The sequence below is a fragment of the Oncorhynchus kisutch genome, linkage group LG20, assembly GCF_002021735.2.
Source record: "Oncorhynchus kisutch isolate 150728-3 linkage group LG20, Okis_V2, whole genome shotgun sequence".
NCBI classification, from domain to species: Eukaryota; Metazoa; Chordata; class Actinopteri; order Salmoniformes; family Salmonidae; genus Oncorhynchus; species Oncorhynchus kisutch.
Window position 1 is genome coordinate 47936601 of NC_034193.2, and position 20139 is coordinate 47956739.

Sequence of the window (20139 nt, forward strand, 5' to 3'; positions counted from 1 at the left end):
GTACTATCTTGTTGGTGGCATTATTATGCAACTTTTGTTTTTCCATTTCACCACCTCTTTTTACTTTTTTTAATCTTTCATTTTCTGATTCTCTCTCTCCCTCCCCAGTCCTTGACTCAAAGGGTTAATGAAACCTAGTTGCTAAGAGCCCTAACCACTTTTTCCACTCTTGCTGGAAACTTTCCAGTGCTATTTATAAGAAAACTCAAACAATCAAAACTCACAATCAAGAGTGGCTGTTTGTCAGAATTAAGATATAATCCTAACATTCTAAATATCCTAGAAACCTTTTTTTTTCTTTTTCACAATTTTATGTGAATAGCTTAATAATTTGTTTGGAGGAAAAGTTGCCTCATTTCATATCATTTACATTATGTGAAGGCTTGGCCTGTTTATTCAAAGCATGCATGTCTAATGATAGTAAATAAAGTCAAGCTAGTTCTATTGCCCACTGTAAAGTAATCACAGTCCATCTTATTTGATGACATAGATAGAAATTCATGTAAATTTCATGAGCAATGCATTCATTGATCTATTATGTAACGTATGCATAAATAGCCTATAGCCTACTCAAATATTCTCTAAGGTGGTCTGGGCACAAACAGCTTTTGAAGATGTCTTTATGTAAACTTATGTAATTCAGCTATCATGTATTAATGCCAACATCATTGCAAAAAAAACTTTCCAAGGAGAGGGTAGTGATAGGCAGTGTACCGAGCCTCGGGAAAAAAATCATGTTATACTCTCTCACTGTCTCTAGGCAATTTATACGTCAAACAGCTTGCACATTTGATCTATCTTTCTCTCTCGCGCGCTCTCTCTCTCTTTTCGGACACAGCATCCTACAATAACATCACCATACACATCAGTGAGCAATCCGGCGTTGCGCGCACGAGACGCCACAGTCGCATCTATGGAGCGCTCCTGCCGCCTGTCCTACTATTGCATGAAATGAAAGTGTAATATGACATAGAAGCAAGACGCCCTGGCACTTCAAAAGGAAAACAAACCTTGCAGTCTACACCTCAACACTCGCGACTTTCCAACGATACCGACTTGAAACTTTTACAAGATACCCCCCCCTCCCCCCCGCACATTACACACACACACACACACACACACACACCGTTCCTCCACTTTGTATCCGTTCGTGTAAAATTCCCTCGGAGCTTTGCTGCTCATTTCACTCCGGCGGCTAGATGGACGAGGAAGAAGCCGCAGAAAGGATGCCTCCAGCCGGTGTCCGAACCCGGAATCGCCCGCCGCAAGTGATGCTGAACCAGAAAAAGATCAAAGCAAGACGGAAAAAGCGAAAGGAGTTGGTTTTGATCCAAATATGCTTGTTGGGAGGGATGCTTCTCGTCGTCAAGGGGTTCTCCTACCTAGCAGAAAATTCAGGTGAGGGTAGGCCTATCAACTTACCCCCCTGTTGAGGGATGGAATGCTGAAGTGGGAGTTCCATAATGGCTGTTATGTAGCCCATAGAGTCCATTGTTTTGTTACCATGTTACAAAACAATAAAATGTTACATTGATTTTGCACATCATACAAATTGTGTTTAAACTGTAGGCTACTTTTGAGTACTCGCTTTGCAGAGTTTTGAACTGGACTGGAGTGTGGTCAGGGGTGTCATGCACCCTTAAAAATCTGAGGGGGCACAAAGTATGTGAGGGTGGCTGGTGTGGGTGTGTGGTCAAGAGGGGGGTAGGGCCCTTGTCCTGAAGTTGGAGAATTTTTACATTTTTCAAACAGCTGAAACAGTTTTTTTCCTGCAATGTAGGGCACGGGTTGGAACCACATTTATTTTCCAATGGTTTAGTTCCGAACAGAACCATTCTTTTTTCGTTCCATTCCACTGTTCCAACCAGCAAAATGAAGTTCTGAACCAGTTCGAACCAAAATAAAAGTAACAGTTTATGGCGTTCCTTTCTGTTGTTTTTTTTAACCTCTGAAATATATATATATATTATATATTTACATTTAGCTCGACAATAAATGGCTTCACCAATCAATGTGCATAGAGCAGTTTTCTATGGAGTGGGTAAGCGATTTCATCTGTATAGGAAATTTAGTTCATTTTATATTGCCCTAACAGCATGGTTTAATCATAATGAAAGACAAACACACACACACTGTGCTGCCAGTCACAGTGTAGAGCGCAATATGCAACTTTATCTGAATTAGGCCCACAGAATTATACCTATGGAGGAGTGGCTTCTACAAAGAAACTTTAAATGTCATTGAACTTCCGAGTAGGTTTAACGTTGGACCACCGCAAACGTTAGCTAGCTAGCTAACACGCTTGTGTGTGCAGGGCAGCACTAGAATAAAAACACGTCTTACCTTTTTTGTAGTTAATAAATCCAATGTGACAACTATAGTATCCTTAGCTAGCGTTGAAAAGTCCATCCACTCTTCTCTAATTAACCATCTCTCCCTAATTTCTGAATTACGCTTGTAACGTCATCAGTAGGCTACAATAACCTATGTAATGTTGTCAGTAGGCTACAATAACCTATGTAATGTCGTCAGTAGGCTACAATAACCTATGTAACATCATCAGTAGTCTACAATAACCTATGTAACATTGTCAGTAGACTACAGTAACCTATGTAATGTTGTCAGTAGACTACAGTAACCTATGTAATGTCGTCAGTAGGCTACAATAACCTATGTAACTATGTCAGTAGACTACAGTAACCTATGTAATGTCGTCAGTAGGCTACAGTAACCTATGTAATGCCGTCAGTAGGCTACAATAACCTATGTAATGTCATCAGTAGGCTACAATAACCTATGTAACTATGTCAGTAGACTACAGTAACCTATGTAATGTTGTCAGTAGGCTACAGTAACCTATGTAATGTCGTCAGTAGGCTACAATAACCTATGTAACTATGTCAGTAGACTACAGTAACCTATGTAATGTCGTCAGTAGGGTACAGTAACCCATGTAATGTTGTCAGTAGGCTACAGTAACCTATGTAACGTCGTCAGTAGGCTACAGTAACCAATGTAACTATGTCAGTAGCCTACAGTAACCTATATAATGTTGTCAGTAGGCTACAGTAACCTATGTAATGTTGTCAGTAGGCTACAGTAACCTATGCAATGTTGTCAGTAGGCTACAGTAACCTATGCAATGTAGTCAGTAGGCTACAGTAACCTATGTAATGTTGTCAGTAGGCTACAGTAACCTACAGTAACCTATGTAATGTCATCAGTAGACTACAGTAACCTATGTAATGTTGTCAGTAGACTACAGTAACCTATGTAACGTCATCAGTAGGCTACAATAACATATGTAATGTCGTCAGTAGGGTACAGTAACCCATGTAATGTTGTCAGTAGGCTACAGTAACCTATGTAACGTCGTCAGTAGGCTACAGTAACCAATGTAACTATGTCAGTAGCCTACAGTAACCTATATAATGTTGTCAGTAGGCTACAGTAACCTATGTAATGTTGTCAGTAGGCTACAGTAACCTATGCAATGTTGTCAGTAGGCTACAGTAACCTATGCAATGTAGTCAGTAGGCTACAGTAACCTATGTAATGTTGTCAGTAGGCTACAGTAACCTACAGTAACCTATGTAATGTCATCAGTAGACTACAGTAACCTATGTAATGTTGTCAGTAGACTACAGTAACCTATGTAACGTCATCAGTAGGCTACAATAACATATGTAATGTCGTCAGTAGGCTACAATAACCTATGTAACATCATCAGTAGTCTACAATAACCTATGTAACATTGTCAGTAGACTACAGTAACCTATGTAATGTTGTCAGTAGACTACAGTAACCTATGTAATGTCGTCAGTAGGCTACAATAACCTATGTAACTATGTCAGTAGACTACAGTAACCTATGTAATGTCGTCAGTAGGCTACAGTAACCTATGTAATGCCGTCAGTAGGCTACAATAACCTATGTAATGTCATCAGTAGGCTACAATAACCTATGTAACTATGTCAGTAGACTACAGTAACCTATGTAATGTTGTCAGTAGGCTACAGTAACCTATGTAATGTCGTCAGTAGGCTACAATAACCTATGTAACTATGTCAGTAGACTACAGTAACCTATGTAATGTCGTCAGTAGGGTACAGTAACCCATGTAATGTTGTCAGTAGGCTACAGTAACCTATGTAACGTCGTCAGTAGGCTACAGTAACCAATGTAACTATGTCAGTAGCCTACAGTAACCTATATAATGTTGTCAGTAGGCTACAGTAACCTATGTAATGTTGTCAGTAGGCTACAGTAACCTATGCAATGTTGTCAGTAGGCTACAGTAACCTATGCAATGTAGTCAGTAGGCTACAGTAACCTATGTAATGTTGTCAGTAGGCTACACGAACCTACAGTAACCTATGTAATGTCGTCAGTAGACTACAGTAACCTATGTAATGTTGTCAGTAGGCTACAGTAACCTACAGTAACCTATGTAATGTCATCAGTAGACTACAGTAACCTATGTAATGTTGTCAGTAGGCTACAGTAACCTACAGTAACCTATGTAATGTTGTCAGTAGGCTACAGTAACCTATGTAATGTTGTCAGTAGGCTACAGTAACCTATGTAACGTCGTCAGTAGGCTACAGTAACCAATGTAACTATGTCAGTAGCCTACAGTAGCCTATATAATGTTGTCACTAGGCACCATAACCTGTGTAATGTTGTCAGTAGGCTACAGTAACCTACAGTAACCTATGTAATGTCGTCAGTAGACTACAGTAACCTATGTAACGTTGTCAGTAGGCTACATTAACCTATGTAATGTCATCAGTAGACTACAGTAACCTATGTAATGTTGTCAGTAGGCTACAGTAACCTGTGTAATGTCGTCATTAGGCTACAGTAACCTATGTAATGTCGTCAGTAGCCTACAGGAGACTACAGTAACCTATGTAACGTTGTCAGTAGGCTACAGTAACCTACAGTAACCTATGTAATGTTGTCAGTAGACTACAGCAACATACAGTAACCTATGTAATGTTGTCAGTAGGCTACAGTAACCTACAGTAACTTATGTAATGTCGTCAGTTGGCTACAGTAACCTATGTAATGTTGTCAGTAGGCTACAGTAACCTATGTAATGTCGTCAGTAGGCTACAGTAACCTATATAATGTCATCAGTAGACTACAGTAACCTATGTAATGTTGTCAGTAGGCTACAGTAACCTACAGTAACCTATGTAATGTTGTCAGTAGACTACAGTAACATACAGTAACCTATGTAATGTTGTCAGTAGGCTACAGTAACCTACAGTAACTTATGTAATGTCGTTAGTAGGCTACAGTAACCTATGTAATGTTGTCAGTAGACTACAGTAACCTATGTAATGTCGTCAGTAGGCTACAGTAGGCTACAGTAACCTATGTAATGTTGTCAGAAGGCTACAGTAACCTATGTAATGTTGTCAGTACGCTACATTAACCTATGTAATGTCATCAGTTAGCCACAGTAACCTATGTAATGTCGTCAGTAGGCTACAATAACCTATGTAACTATGTCAGTAGACTACAGTAACCTATGTAATGTCGTCAGTAGGCTACAATAACCTATGTAACTATGTCAGTAGGCTACATTAACCTATGTAATGTCATCAGTAGGCTACAGTAACCTATGTAATGTTGTCAGTAGGCTACAGTAACCTATGTAATGTCGTAAGTAGGCCACAGTAACCTATGTAATGTCGTCAGTAGGCCACAGTAACCTATGTAATGTCGTCAGTAGGCTACAGTAGGCCACAGTAACCTATGTAATGTCGTCAGTAGGCCACAGTAACCTATGTAACGTAGTCAGTAGGCTACAGTAACCTATGTAACGTTGTCAGTAGGCTGCAGTAATGTTGTCAGTAGGCTACACAAACCTATGTAACTTCGTCAGTAGGCTACAGTAACCTATGTAATGTCATCAGTAGCCTACAGTAATGTTGTCAGTAGGCTACAGTAATGTTGTTAGTAGGCTACAGTAACCTATGTAATGTCATCAGTAGGCTACAGTAACCTATGTAATGTCATCAGTAGGCTACAGTAATGTATGTAATGTTGTCAGTAGGCTACAGTAACCTATGTAGCGTCGTCAGTAGGCTACAGTAATCTACAGTTGAAGTCGGAAGTTTACATTCACTTTAGCCAAATGCATTTAAACTCAGTTTTTCACAATTCCTGACATTTAATCCTTGTAAAAATTCCCTGTCTTAGGTCAGTAGGATCACCACTTTATTTTAAGAATGTGAAATGTCAGAATAATAGTGGAGAGAATAATTTATTTCAGCTTTGATTTATTTCATCACATTCCCAGTGGGTCAGAAGTTTACATACACTCAATTAGTATTTGGTAGCATTGCCTTTAAATTGTTTAACTTGGGTCAAACGTTTTGGGTAGCCTTCCACAAGCTTCCCACAATAAGTTTGGTGAATTTTGGCCCATTCCTCCTGACAGAGCTGGTGTAACTGAGTCAGGTTTGTAGGCCTCTTTGTTCGCAAACACTTTTTCAGTGCTGCCCACAAATTGTCAATGGGATTGAGGTCAGGGCTTTGTGATGGCCACTCCAATAGCTTGACTTTGTTGTCCTTAAGCCATTTTGCCACAACTTTGGAAGTATGCTTGGGGTCGTTGTCCATTTGGAAGACCCATTTGCGACCAAGCTTTAGCTGTTGTCTTGAAATGTTGCTTCAATATATCCACATCATTTTCATACGTCATGATGCCTTCTATTTTGTGAAGTGCGCCAGTCCCTCCTGCAGCAAAGCACCCCCACAACATGATGCTGCCACCCCCGTGCTTCACGGTTGGGATGGTGTTCTTCGGCTTGCAAGCCTGCCCCTTTTTCCTCCAAACAAAATGATGGTCATTATGGCCATACGGTTCTATTTTTGTTTCATCAGACCAGAGGACATTTCTCCATGTGCAAGAGAGGAAGGGATATGTGCAGTTGCAAACCGTAGTCTGACTTTTTTATTGAGGTTTTGGAGCAGTGGCTTCTTCCTTGCTGAGCTGCCTTTCAGGTTATGTTGATATAGGACTCGTTTTACTGTGGATATAGATACTTTTGTACCCGTTTCCTCCAACAAGGTCGTTTTACTGTGGATATAGATACTTTTGTACCCGTGTCCTCCAGCATCTTTACAAGGTCCTTTGCTGTTGTTCTGGGATTGATTTGCACTTTTTTGCACCAAAGTACATTCATCTTTAGGAGACAGAACGCGTCTCCTTCCTGAGCGGTATGACGGCTGCGTGGTCCCATGGTGTTTATACTTGCGTACTGTTGTTTGTATAGATGAACGTGGTACCTACAGGCGTTTGAAAATTGCTCCCAAAAACTGAGTTTAAATGTATTTGGCTAAGGTGTATGTAAACTTCCGTCTTCAACTGTATATATTTACAGTACTAGTCAAAGGTTTGGACACACCTACTCATTCTATTTTTTATTTCTATATTTTACTATTTTCTACATTGTAGAATAATAGTGAAGACATCATAACTATGAAATAAGACATATGGAATCACGTAGTAATCAAAAAGGTGTTCAACACATTCTTCAAAGTAGTTACCCTTTGCCTTGATGACAGCTTTGCATACTCTTGGCATTGTCTCAACCAGCTTCACGAGGGAGTCACCTGGAATGCATTTCAATTAATCGGTGTGCCTTGTTAAAAGTTAATTTGTGGAATTTCTTTCCTTCTTAATGTGTTTGAGTCAATCAGTTGTGTTGTGACAATTTAGGGGTGGTATACAGAAGATACCCCTATTTGGTTAAATACCAAGTCCATATTATGGCAAGAACAGCTCAAATAAGCAAATATAAATGACAGTCTATCATTACTTTAAGACATGAAGGTCAGTCAAAACTTTGAAAGTTTCTTCAAGTGCAGTCTCAAAAGCCATCAAGCGCTATGATGAAACTGTTTCTCATGAGGACCGCCACAGGAAAGGAAGACCCAGAGTTACCTCTGCTGCAGAGGATCAGTTCATTAGAGTTACCAGCCTCAGAAATTGCAGCCCAAATAAATGCTTCACAGAGTTCATGGTCGAATTGCTGCAAAGAAACCACTACTAATGGACACCAATAATAAAACCGCTGTGTGTTTGTGAGACGCGGAGTAGGTGAACGGATGATATCCGCATGTGTGATTCCCACCATGAAGCATGGAGGTGTGATGGTGTGGCTGGGTGCTTTGCTGCTGACACTGTCTGTGATTGATTTAGAATTCAATGCACACTTAACCAGCATGGCTACCACAGCATTCTGCAGCGATACACCAACCCGCTTAGTTTGTTTCCGCTTTGTGGGACTATCATTTGTTTTTCAACAGGACAATGACCAAAACACACCTCCAGGCTGTGTAAGGGCAATTTGACCAGTGAGAGTGATGGAGTGCTGCATCAGATGACCTGGCCTCCACAATCACCTGACCTCAACCCCATTGAGATGGCTTGGGATGAGTTGGACCGCAGAGAGAAAAAAAAGCAGCCAACAAGTGCTCAGCATATGTGGGAACTCCTCCAAGACTGTTGGAAAAGGATTCCTCATGAAGCTGGCCTGAGAATGCCAAGAGTGTGCAAAGCTGCCATCAGGGATAATATGTTGAACACTTTTTTGGTCTCTACATGATTCCAAATGTGTTATTTCATAGTTTTGATGTCTTCACTATTATTCTTCAATGGAGAAAATATTTAGAGTAAAGAAAATCCTTTGAATGAGTAGGTGTGTCAGAGAAGCATTGCCTGTACAACCGCAGTAAAGCTCAGGTGTTTTATACTGCAGCTAAGCTGAAATCAGGGCAGAGTACCCAGGGGTATACTAAAAACACTTCTCCAGGTTACAGAGAGAGACAAAAGCTGTCCACCCCTACTCTCTTCCTCTACTACTCTATTAGAGGTCGACGTTTGCTTTTCGTGAGCTGTCACTTATATCCCATTGAATCCATTACAGAACAGGGACAGAAGGCTTGGTGCTTGTATATGAATATTCATATTTCATACTCATGATTTGTGCATCACTGCTATGTCAGTGTGCTCATCCTGGTAACGGAACAATGCAATGCAACAGGGACACACACTACCGTGTGTGTGTGTGTTCAAACCAACAATGACACTCCAGCTAATGCATTTCTCCTCTTCCCATTGTGTGCTTGTCTGCGAAACTATTAAACAACGTGCCGAATATATATTAATTCTGTTGATTATTTATGATCCACTTCATGAAGTGCGTGTGTGTGTGTGTGTGTTATGTTCTCTGAGCTTAATGGAGAAGCACTCAACGCCTTGCAGGCAGTGACACATTAATCACCAGTGCGATATGCTTGTTATTTCTGTGTGTGTGTATGTGTGTGTATGGATGGCCTGTGTGTGTGCATGTGTGTGTCAGTGAGAGGAGGTAAATACACATTGAATATTGGCACGCAATGCCCGCTGCCTGCCTTGTGAGTACAGAATCAAAGGTGATGATGCCAGGTGGAAAGTTCAGGCATACCACTAGGTCTGACTATAGGACAATTGAATACCTCTGCTTCCGATTATTTTGATTCAAAGCTTTTCTCTTTTGTTTCAGTCAGACGTGTGGTCAGCCAGCTGAAAAGGTTCCGAGTGGGTTTAGGGTTGTCCAAAGGAGAAAATGAATGAATCCTGTACCCTGTTTTTGTCTCTAGATGTGTTCTTTATTCAGAGTGCACTCATGATTCAAGTGGCATTTTGTGTGATTCAATACAATATATTCTGCCCCCAGTCCTTTCTCTTTGTTTCATTTCTCAGGGCATAATAACTTGATAAATATAACTTCAACACTGACAAAATAATTCTCCTCAGACTTTTTGTTGATTTCAAAGTAGATCATGGTCGTGTTAAGTAGGGACAAAACAGAATAAAACAGAGAGAAACCGGGCGGTAAAACTGAACTGGTCCAATAACAAATGCTCGTTTTCATTTTGTGTTGCAAAGAATTTTTGATCCATGTGCCTTAAGGAACATGCCCTGGTTACCTCTTTTCAAGCCTCCTCTACCTGTGTCTCGTAGGTTATGACACATCCAGCCCCACCACGTTTGATGATGAGCGATGGGGAGGCAGGAAGCTACTGCAGGAGGTGGACACATTGGACAGTAATAGCAGCATGGAAGAGGACGAGGAAAAGAAAAACTGCACCGAACCAGGTAACAAAATGAAAGAAAGAAATGAAACCTCTCATATCCCTTCCTCTCTTGCCCCCGCTCCAGGTAAGAGAGAAAGAAGGAAGAAAGAGAGCACCCCGTATTCTCCCTCCCTCCGTTATTCCCATCTCCTTGTCCTCCCAATCTGGGGTAAAAACAGACTTGGGTCAGATCGGCTCCCATGAGCCTACAGTACAACACACACACACACACACACACACACACACACACACACACACACACACACACACACACACACACACACACACACACACACACACACACACACACACACACACACACACGGTAGTGTTCTTTCTGGGTGTTTCAGCACTTTTCACACTTATTCTCGGTCACATTCTGGGACCCCTGTAGCTTTTCTGAAAAGTCAATGTCCCCAGTTTCCATGGCGACCTCTTATCTGATCATCAACGAGCGACTTGGGCTTGACTGTTCAAGCCGGCACTCGTCGATGGATGAATGGTGTGTAAGAATGCTTGAGTTACATGTTTTTATTTGACCTTTATTTAACTAGGCAAGTCAGTTAAGAGCAAATTCTTCTTTTCAATGACGGCATAGGAACAGTGGGTTAACTGCCATGTTCAGGGGCAGAACGTCAGATCTATACCTTGTCAGCTCGGGGATTCGATCTTGCACAACCTTCCGGTTACGAGTCCAATGCTCTAACCACTAGGCTCCACACTGCTAGATGAAATGGTGCTGTATATAACCAAAAATGGTTCAATCCCTTAAATAGATACAACTATATATATATACAGTACCAGTCAAACGTTTGGACACACCTACTCATTCAAGGATTTTTCTTTATTTTTACTATTTTCTACATTGCAGAATAATAGTGAAGACATCAAAACTATGAAATAACACATATGGAATCATGTAGTAACCAAAAAAGTGTTAAACAAATCAAAATATATTTTTCTTCAAAGTAGCCACCTTGATGACAGAACTTTTAAAGTTCATCAAGTGCTATGATGGACCTGGCTCTCAAGAGGACCACCACAGGAAAGGAAGACCCAGAGTTACCTCTGCTGCAGAGAATAAGTTCATTAGAGTTACCAGCCTCAGATTGCAGGCAAAATAAATGCTTCACGGAGTTCAAGTAGATACATCTCAACATCAACTGTTCAGAGAAGACTGCGTGAATCAGGCCTTCATGGGCGAATTGCTGCAAAGAAAGGACACCAATAAGAAGAAGAGACTTACTTGGGCCAAGAAACGTGAGCAATGGACATTAGACAGGTGGAAATCTGTCCTTTGGTCTGATGAGTCCAAATCAGAGATTGTTGGTTCAAATCGCCGTGGCTTTGTGAGATGCAGACTAGGTGAACGGATTATCTCTGCATGTGTGGTTCCCACCATGAAGCATGGAGGAGGAGGTGTGATGGTGTGGGGGTGATTTTGCTGGTGACACTATCTGTGATTTATTTAGAATTCAAGGCAAACTTAACCAGCATGGCTATCACAGCATTCTGCAGTAATACGCCATCCCATCTGGTTTATGCTTAGTGGGACTATCATTTGTTTTTCAACAGGACAATGACCCAAAACACCACCAGGCTGTGTAAGGGCTATTTGAACGAGAAGGAGTGTGATGGAGTGCTCCATCAGATGACCTGGCCTGCACAATCACCCGACCTCAACCCAATTGAGATGGTTTGGGATGAGTTGGACCGCAGAGTGAAGGAAAAGCAGCCAACAAGTGCTCGGCATATGTGGGAACTCCTTCAAGACTGTTGGAAAAGCATTCCTCATGAAGCTGGTTGAGAAAAATCCAAGAGTGTACAAAGCTGTCATCAAGGCAAAAGGTGACTACTTTGAAGAATCTCACATATAAAAATATGTTGAACACTTTTTTGGTTACTACATGATTCCATATGTGTTATTTCATAGTTTTGATGTCTTCACTATTATTCTACAATGTAGAAAATCCCCTGAATGAGTATGTGTGTCCAAACTTTTGACTGGTTCTGTATGTATAACTGCTAAGCACTATTATTCTTAGCAGTTTATTTGACAGGTTTAGAAGTGCATACCCCTACAGAGTTAATAAAGTGACTAAAATCTTAGGCTAAAACTGAGGGAATTTGAAGCAGGTCTCTTATATGTTTTTCGTCTTCAAAATCCCACATCCTTTCCAGATGAAACACAGCTTCTACTGTGTTCTTATTGGTCAGCTGCGTATGCATTTATGGACTTTCATCACCATCATCATCATCTTCCAGACCGGCCTATCCTGCATCATCTAGCCCAGTGTCTATTTATAGCCCTATATGGATGGAGGAAATTTGACATTGAACTCTGTTGTAATGGTGGGTTGAACTGAAGCTTGGGAGAAGGAAGGAGGGGAAGAGGGGATGGAGAGGGGTTCACGGAAGGATTGCGTTGACGTTTTGCTTTCTTACCTTGAGATAATGATGACACACATGCTGTCATATCCCCCCCCCCCCGCGCTCCCTTCACCTTTTACCTTACCCACCACATTCCCTCTCCTTTCCCCCACTCTCTGATGTGCTAATTAAGCAAAATGCCCACAATCAATCTCCCATCTCATCCTCCTCCCTCAAGGTCACCGTTATGGTCTATTAAAGGGAGATAGGGGTCGGAGGTCAAGTTATTCTCCTTTCCCTGCCTATTATAGTTCACCTCTCCTTCTCCTTGTTAAAATGAAAGCGAGCGTTTAAGAGGCCAGGACTCTGGGGTGACTCCAGTGACGCGTGGCGTAAAGGTAGAGGTTGGACTAAATGATAACCTCTCCTTTAAATATGTACACACACACACACACACACAGTTTGGACTAATAACCTCTCTTAAAGGTGTACTTTCTTTCACCCCTTTTCCTAATTTAATTTGCGAGTCCTGTTCCTGGTATAAAAAAAATACATGTAGTTCGTGTTAAGAGTCAGTCATGTTTTGATTTGACCTTTTGAGAAAGTGCTTTTCAGGAGGAGGGGGGGGGGTGTATGATTGCATTTATGATTGCGTGAGTGTGTTAGTGTACATTTACAGTGTGTGCAGATTTTTGTGTCTTTGAGTGCATATTTTCTTGTCTGTCTGTGTGTGTTATTGTCCGTGTGTTATTGTCCATGTGAGAGAGAGCACCCTGTATGCGTGTCTGTGTCTGAGTACCCTGCTGCCTCAGCATTAGAGATGGACAGTGCAGTACCAGTACCCCTGCTGCCTCAGCAGTAGAGATGGATGTGTATAGTGCAGTACCGGTACCCCTGCTGCCTCAGCAGTAGAGATGGATGTGTATAGTGCAGTACCGGTACCCCTGCTGCCTCAGCAGTAGAGATGGATGTGTATAGGACAGTACCAGTACCCCTGCTGCCTCAGCAGTAGTGATGGATGTGTATAGTGCAGTACCGGTACCCCTGCTGCCTCAGCAGTAGAGATGGATGTGTATAGGACAGTACCGGTACCCCTGCTGCCTCAGCAGTAGAGATGGATGTGTATAGTGCAGTACCGGTACCCCTGCTGCCTCAGCAGTAGAGATGGATGTGTATAGTGCAGTACCGGTACCCCTGCTGCCTCAGCAGTAGAGATGGATGTGTATAGTGCAGTACCGGTACCCCTGCTGCCTCAGCAGTGGAGATGGACATGTGTACAGTGCAGTACCGGTACCCCTGCAGTGGAGATGGACATGTGTACAGTGCAGTACCAGTACCCCTGCAGTGGAGATGGACATGTGTACAGTGCAGTACCGGTACCCCTGCTGCCTCAGCAGTGGAGATGGACATGTGTACAGTGCAGTACCGGTACCCCTGCAGTGGAGATGGACATGTGTACAGTGCAGTACCGGTACCCCTGCAGTGGAGATGGACATGTGTACAGTGCAGTACCGGTACCCCTGCAGTGGAGATGGACATGTGTACAGTGCAGGCCTTGATGACGCTCGGCGTGAGCTCCCCTGAAGTACCTGCAGAAGATTTCTCTGATTGTTCTGTTCCTTCCACCAACGTCCTGCTGCTCCTCCACTTCAGACGGAACCCCTCATTTCACTAACACACACACACACACACACACACACACACACACACACACACACACACACACACACACACACACACACACACACACACACACACACACACACACACACACACACACACACACACACACACACACACACACACGTGTGTGCCCACAAACACAAGAACACACACACACACACACACAGACAAACATACACACACATGCCGCCAGAAAGACATGAAATTACACATAACCCATCAAACCCATCATTATGCCACCTTCCATGATTTTAATTGCGGGGACCCCGCTGGGTGAGTTTATTTCTGATTTCTGATGCTTGGGGAAAGGATAGGAGGGGAGGGGAAAGAAGAGAGGAGAGGAAATGAGAGAGGAGGGGAAAGGATAGGAGGGGAGGGGAAAGAAGAGAGGAGAGGAAATGAGAGAGGAGGGGAAAGGATAGGAGGGGAGGGGAAAGAAGAGAGGAGAGGAAATGAGAGAGGAGGGGAAAGGATAGGAGGGGAGGGGAGGGGAAAGAAGAGAGGAGAGGAAATGAGAGAGGAGGGGAAAGGATAGGAGGGGAGGGGAAAGAAGAGAGGAGAGGAATTGAGAGAGGTGGGGAAAGGATAGGAGGGGAGGGGAAAGAAGAGAGGAGAGGAAATGAGAGAGGAGGGGAAAGGATAGGAGTGGAGGGGAAAGAAGAGAGGAGAGGAAATGAGAGAGGAGGGGAAAGGATAGGAGTGGAGGGGAAAGAAGAGAGGAGAGGAAATGAGAGAGGAGGGGAAAGGAAGGGAGGGGAAAGGAGAGAGGAGAGGAAAGGAAGGGAGGGGAAAGGAGAGAGGAGAGGAAAGGAAGGGAGGGGAAAGGAAGGGAGGGGAAAGGAGAGAGGAAAGGAAGGGAGGGGAAAGGGAGGGGAAAGGAGAGAGGAGAGGAAAGGAAGGGAGGGGGAAGGAGAGAGGAGAGGAAAGGAAGGGAGGGGAAAGGAAGGGAGGGGAAAGGAGAGAGGAGAGGAAAGGAAGGGAGGGGAAAGGAAGGGAGGGGAAAGGAAGGGAGGGGAAAGGAGAGAGGAGAGGAAAGGAGAGGGGAGAGGAAAGGAAGGGAGGGGAAAGGAAGGGATGGGAAAGGAGAGAGGAGAGGAAAGGAAGGGAGGGGAAAGGGAGGGGAAAGGAGAGAAGAGAGGAAAGGAAGGGAGGGGAAAGGAAGGGAGGGGAAAGCAGAGAGGAGAGGAAAGGAAGGGAGGCGAAAGGAGGGGATGGGAAAGGAGAGAGTAGCAGAGGAGGGTAGAAAAGAGCAGAGGAGGGGAGAGAAGTAAAGGAGGGGAGGAGAAATGGGAGAGGAGGGGAGGAAAGATCAGAGGAGAGGACAGGTGAGGAGGGGGTAAAAAAAAACAGGGGAGGGGAGAGGAAAGGAGGGGAAAGGAGAGAGGAGAAGAAACAGAGGAATGGAAAGGAGGAAAGTGGAAAGGAGAGAGGAGAGGAGAGGGGAGAGGAACGGAGGGGAAAGGAGAGAGGAAAAGAAACGGAGGAATGGAAAGGAGGAAAGTGGAAAGGAGAGTGGAGAGGGGAGGGGAGAAAAGAGCAGGGGAGGGGAGAGGAGAGGAAATCAGGGGAGGGGAGAGAGAAGAGGAAAGGAAAGGAAAGGAAGGGAGTGGAGATGAGAGGAAAGGAGGGGAAAGGAGAGAGGAAAGGAGGGGAGGGGAAAGGAGAGAGGTTAGGAGGGAAGAGGAGCGGAAAGGAGGAGACTGGAAAGGAGAGAGGTGAGGAGAGGAAAGGAAGAGAGGGGAAAGAGGAGAGGAAATATGAGGAGAGGAAAGGACAGAGGAGCAGAGGAGGGGAGGAAAGAGCAGAGGAGGGGAAATGAGAGAGCAGAGGAGAGGAGGGAAGGAGGGAGGGGAGAAAAGATAATAGGAGGGGAGAGGAGGGGAGAAAAGAGAGGAAGGGAGGAAAGGAGACGGGAGAGGAAATGAAGGGAAGGGAAGGAGACAGGAGAGGAAAGATGAGGAGAGGAAAGGAGGGAAGGGGAGAAAGAGAGGAGGGGAGGGGAGGGGAGAGGAGAGGAGGGGAGAAAAGAGCAGAGGAGAGGAAAGGAGAGATGAGAGGAAAGGAGAGAAGAGAGGAAGGGAGGGGAAGGAGAGAGGAGAGGAAATGAGAGAGGAGAGGGGTGGGGAGAAAGAGCAGGGGAGGGGAGAGAAGGGAGAGGGGAGAAAAGATGAGAGGAGAGAATGTACGGATGAAAGTAGATAAAGGTATAGAATAGGCCAGAAAAGAAGAGAGGGAACAAGCCACATGTGTGGCTTCAGAGATTTCATTATTTTTTAAAGGTTTCTGGTAGTGTAGGTAGATGGGTGTTCTCACTCTTCTTCTGGTAGTGTAGGTAGATGGGTGTTCTCACTCTTCTTCTGGTAGTGTAGGTAGATGGGTGTTCTCACTCTTCTTCTGGTAGTGTAGGTAGATGGGTGTTCTCACTCTTCTTCTGGTAGTGTAGGTAGATGGGTGTTCTCACTCTTCTTCTGGTAGTGTAGGGTAGATGGGTGTTCTCACTCTTCTTCTGGTAGTGTAGGTAGATGGGTGTTCTCACTCTTCTTCTGGTAGTGTAGGTAGATGGGTGTTCTCACTCTTCTTCTGGTAGTGTAGGTAGATGGGTGTTCTCACTCTTCTTCTGGTAGTGTCGCTAGATGAGTGTTCTCACTCTTCTTCTGGTAGTGTAGGTAGATGGGTGTTCTCACTCTTCTTCTGGTAGTGTCGGTAGATGAGTGTTCTCACTTCTTCTGGTAGTGTAGGTAGATGGGTGTTCTCACTCTTCTTCTGGTAGTGTAGGGTAGATGGGTGTTCTCACTCTTCTTCTGGTAGTGTAGGTAGATGGGTGTTCTCACTCTTCTTCTGGTAGTGTAGGTAGATGGGTGTTCTCACTCTTCTTCTGGTAGTGTAGGTAGATGGGTGTTCTCACTCTTCTTCTGGTAGTGTCGCTAGATGAGTGTTCTCACTCTTCTTCTGGTAGTGTAGGTAGATGGGTGTTCTCACTCTTCTTCTGGTAGTGTCGGTAGATGAGTGTTCTCACTTCTTCTGGTAGTGTAGGTAGATGGGTGTTCTCACTCTTCTTCTGGTAGTGTTGGTAGATGGGTTTTTTCACTCTTCTTCTGGTAGTGTAGGTAGATGGGTGTTCTCACTCTTCTTCTGGTAGTGTTGGTAGATGGGTTTTTTCACTCTTCTTCTGGTAGTGTAGGTAGATGGGTGTTCTCACTCTTCTTCTGGTAGTGTAGGTAGATGGGTGTTCTCACTCTTCTTCTGGTAGTGTTGGTAGATGGGTTTTTTCACTCTTCTTCTGGTAGTGTAGGTAGATGGGTGTTCTCACTCTTCTTCTGGTAGTGTTGGTAGATGGGTTTTTTCACTCTTCTTCTGGTAGTGTAGGTAGATGGGTGTTCTCACTCTTCTTCTGGTAGTGTAGGTAGATGGGTGTTCTCACTCTTCTTCTGGTAGATGAGTGTTCTCACTCTTCTTCTGGTAGTGTAGGTAGATGGGTGTTCTCACTCTTCTTCTGGTAGTGTAGGTAGATGGGTGTTCTCACTCTTCTTCTGGTAGTGTAGGTAGATGGGTGTTCTCACTCTTCTTCTGGTAGTGTTGGTAGATGGGTTTTTTCACTCTTCTTCTGGTAGTGTAGGTAGATGGGTGTTCTCACTCTTCTTCTGGTAGTGTAGGTAGATGGGTGTTCTCACTCTTCTTCTGGTAGTGTAGGTAGATGGGTGTTCTCACTCTTCTTCTGGTAGTGTAGGGTAGATGGGTGTTCTCACTCTTCTTCTGGTAGTGTAGGTAGATGGGTGTTCTCACTCTTCTTCTGGTAGTGTAGGTAGATGGGTGTTCTCACTCTTCTTCTGGTAGTGTAGGTAGATGGGTGTTCTCACTCTTCTTCTGGTAGTGTCGCTAGATGAGTGTTCTCACTCTTCTTCTGGTAGTGTAGGTAGATGGGTGTTCTCACTCTTCTTCTGGTAGTGTCGGTAGATGAGTGTTCTCACTTCTTCTGGTAGTGTAGGTAGATGGGTGTTCTCACTCTTCTTCTGGTAGTGTAGGGTAGATGGGTGTTCTCACTCTTCTTCTGGTAGTGTAGGTAGATGGGTGTTCTCACTCTTCTTCTGGTAGTGTAGGTAGATGGGTGTTCTCACTCTTCTTCTGGTAGTGTAGGTAGATGGGTGTTCTCACTCTTCTTCTGGTAGTGTCGCTAGATGAGTGTTCTCACTCTTCTTCTGGTAGTGTAGGTAGATGGGTGTTCTCACTCTTCTTCTGGTAGTGTCGGTAGATGAGTGTTCTCACTTCTTCTGGTAGTGTAGGTAGATGGGTGTTCTCACTCTTCTTCTGGTAGTGTTGGTAGATGGGTTTTTTCACTCTTCTTCTGGTAGTGTAGGTAGATGGGTGTTCTCACTCTTCTTCTGGTAGTGTTGGTAGATGGGTTTTTTCACTCTTCTTCTGGTAGTGTAGGTAGATGGGTGTTCTCACTCTTCTTCTGGTAGTGTAGGTAGATGGGTGTTCTCACTCTTCTTCTGGTAGTGTTGGTAGATGGGTTTTTTCACTCTTCTTCTGGTAGTGTAGGTAGATGGGTGTTCTCACTCTTCTTCTGGTAGTGTTGGTAGATGGGTTTTTTCACTCTTCTTCTGGTAGTGTAGGTAGATGGGTGTTCTCACTCTTCTTCTGGTAGTGTAGGTAGATGGGTGTTCTCACTCTTCTTCTGGTAGATGAGTGTTCTCACTCTTCTTCTGGTAGTGTAGGTAGATGGGTGTTCTCACTCTTCTTCTGGTAGTGTAGGTAGATGGGTGTTCTCACTCTTCTGGTAGTGTAGGTAGATGGGTGTTCTCACTCTTCTTCTGGTAGTGTTGGTAGATGGGTTTTTTCACTCTTCTTCTGGTAGTGTAGGTAGATGGGTGTTCTCACTCTTCTTCTGGTAGTGTTGGTAGATGGGTTTTTTCACTCTTCTTCTGGTAGTGTAGGTAGATGGGTGTTCTCACTCTTCCTCTGGTGGTGTAGGTAGATGGGTGTTCTCACTCTTCTGGTAGTGTTGGTAGATGGGTGTTCTCACTTCTGGTAGTGTAGGTAGATGGGTGTTCTCACCCTTCTTCTGGTAGTGTTGGTAGATGGGTGTTCTCACTCTTCTTCTGGTAGTGTTGGTAGATGGGTGTTCTCACTCTTCTTCTGGTAGTGTAGGTAGATGGGTGTTTTCACTCTTCTTCTGGTAGTGTTGGTAGATGGGTGTTCTCACTCTTCTGGTAGTGTAGGTAGATGGGTATTCTCACTCTTCTACTGGTAGTGTAGGTAGATGGGTGTTCTCACTCTTCTTCTGGTAGTGTAGGTAGATGGGTGTTCTCACTCTTCTTCTGGTGTGTAGGTAGATGGGTGTTCTCACTCTTCTTCTGGTAGTGTAGGTAGATGGGTGTTCTCACTCTTCTTCTGGTAGTGTAGGTAGATGGGTGTTCTCACTCTTCTTCTGGTAGTGTAGGTAGATGGGTGTTCTCACTCTTCTTCTGATAGTGTAGGTAGATGGGTGTTCTCACTCTTCTTCTGGTAGTGTTGGTAGATGGGTGTTCTCACTCTTCTGGTAGTGTAGGCAGATGGATATTCTCACTCTTCTGGTAGTGTCGGTAGATGGGTGTTCTCACTCTTCTACTGGTAGTGTAAGTAGATGGGTGTTCTCACTCTTCTTCTGGTAGTGTAGGTAGATGGGTGTTCTCACTCTTCTTCTGGTAGTGTTGGTAGATGGGTGTTCTCACTCTTCTGGTAGTGTTGGTAGATGGGTGTTCTCACTTCTGGTAGTGTAGGTAGATGGGTGTTCTCACCCTTCTTCTGGTAGTGTTGGTAGATGGGTGTTCTCACTCTTCTTCTGGTAGTGTTGGTAGATGGGTGTTCTCACTCTTCTTCTGGTAGTTAGGTAGATGGGTGTTCTCACTCTTCTTCTGGTAGTGTTGGTAGATGGGTGTTCTCACTCTTCTTCTGGTAGTGTAGGTA

At 43.9% G+C, this 20139-nt stretch overlaps 1 protein-coding gene across 1 annotated transcript in view; it reads left to right on the forward strand.

Moving 5' to 3' along the window:
- The first annotated feature begins 883 nt into the window (after positions 1–883).
- Positions 884–20139, forward strand: part of LOC109877960 (sodium/potassium/calcium exchanger 3) — a 70666-nt gene continuing 51410 nt past the window's right edge. Inside the window, 2 exon segments of the mRNA XM_031799843.1 lie at positions 884–1398; positions 10028–10162. Coding sequence (XP_031655703.1) covers positions 1200–1398; positions 10028–10162 — 334 coding nt within the window. The 5' untranslated portion in view covers positions 884–1199.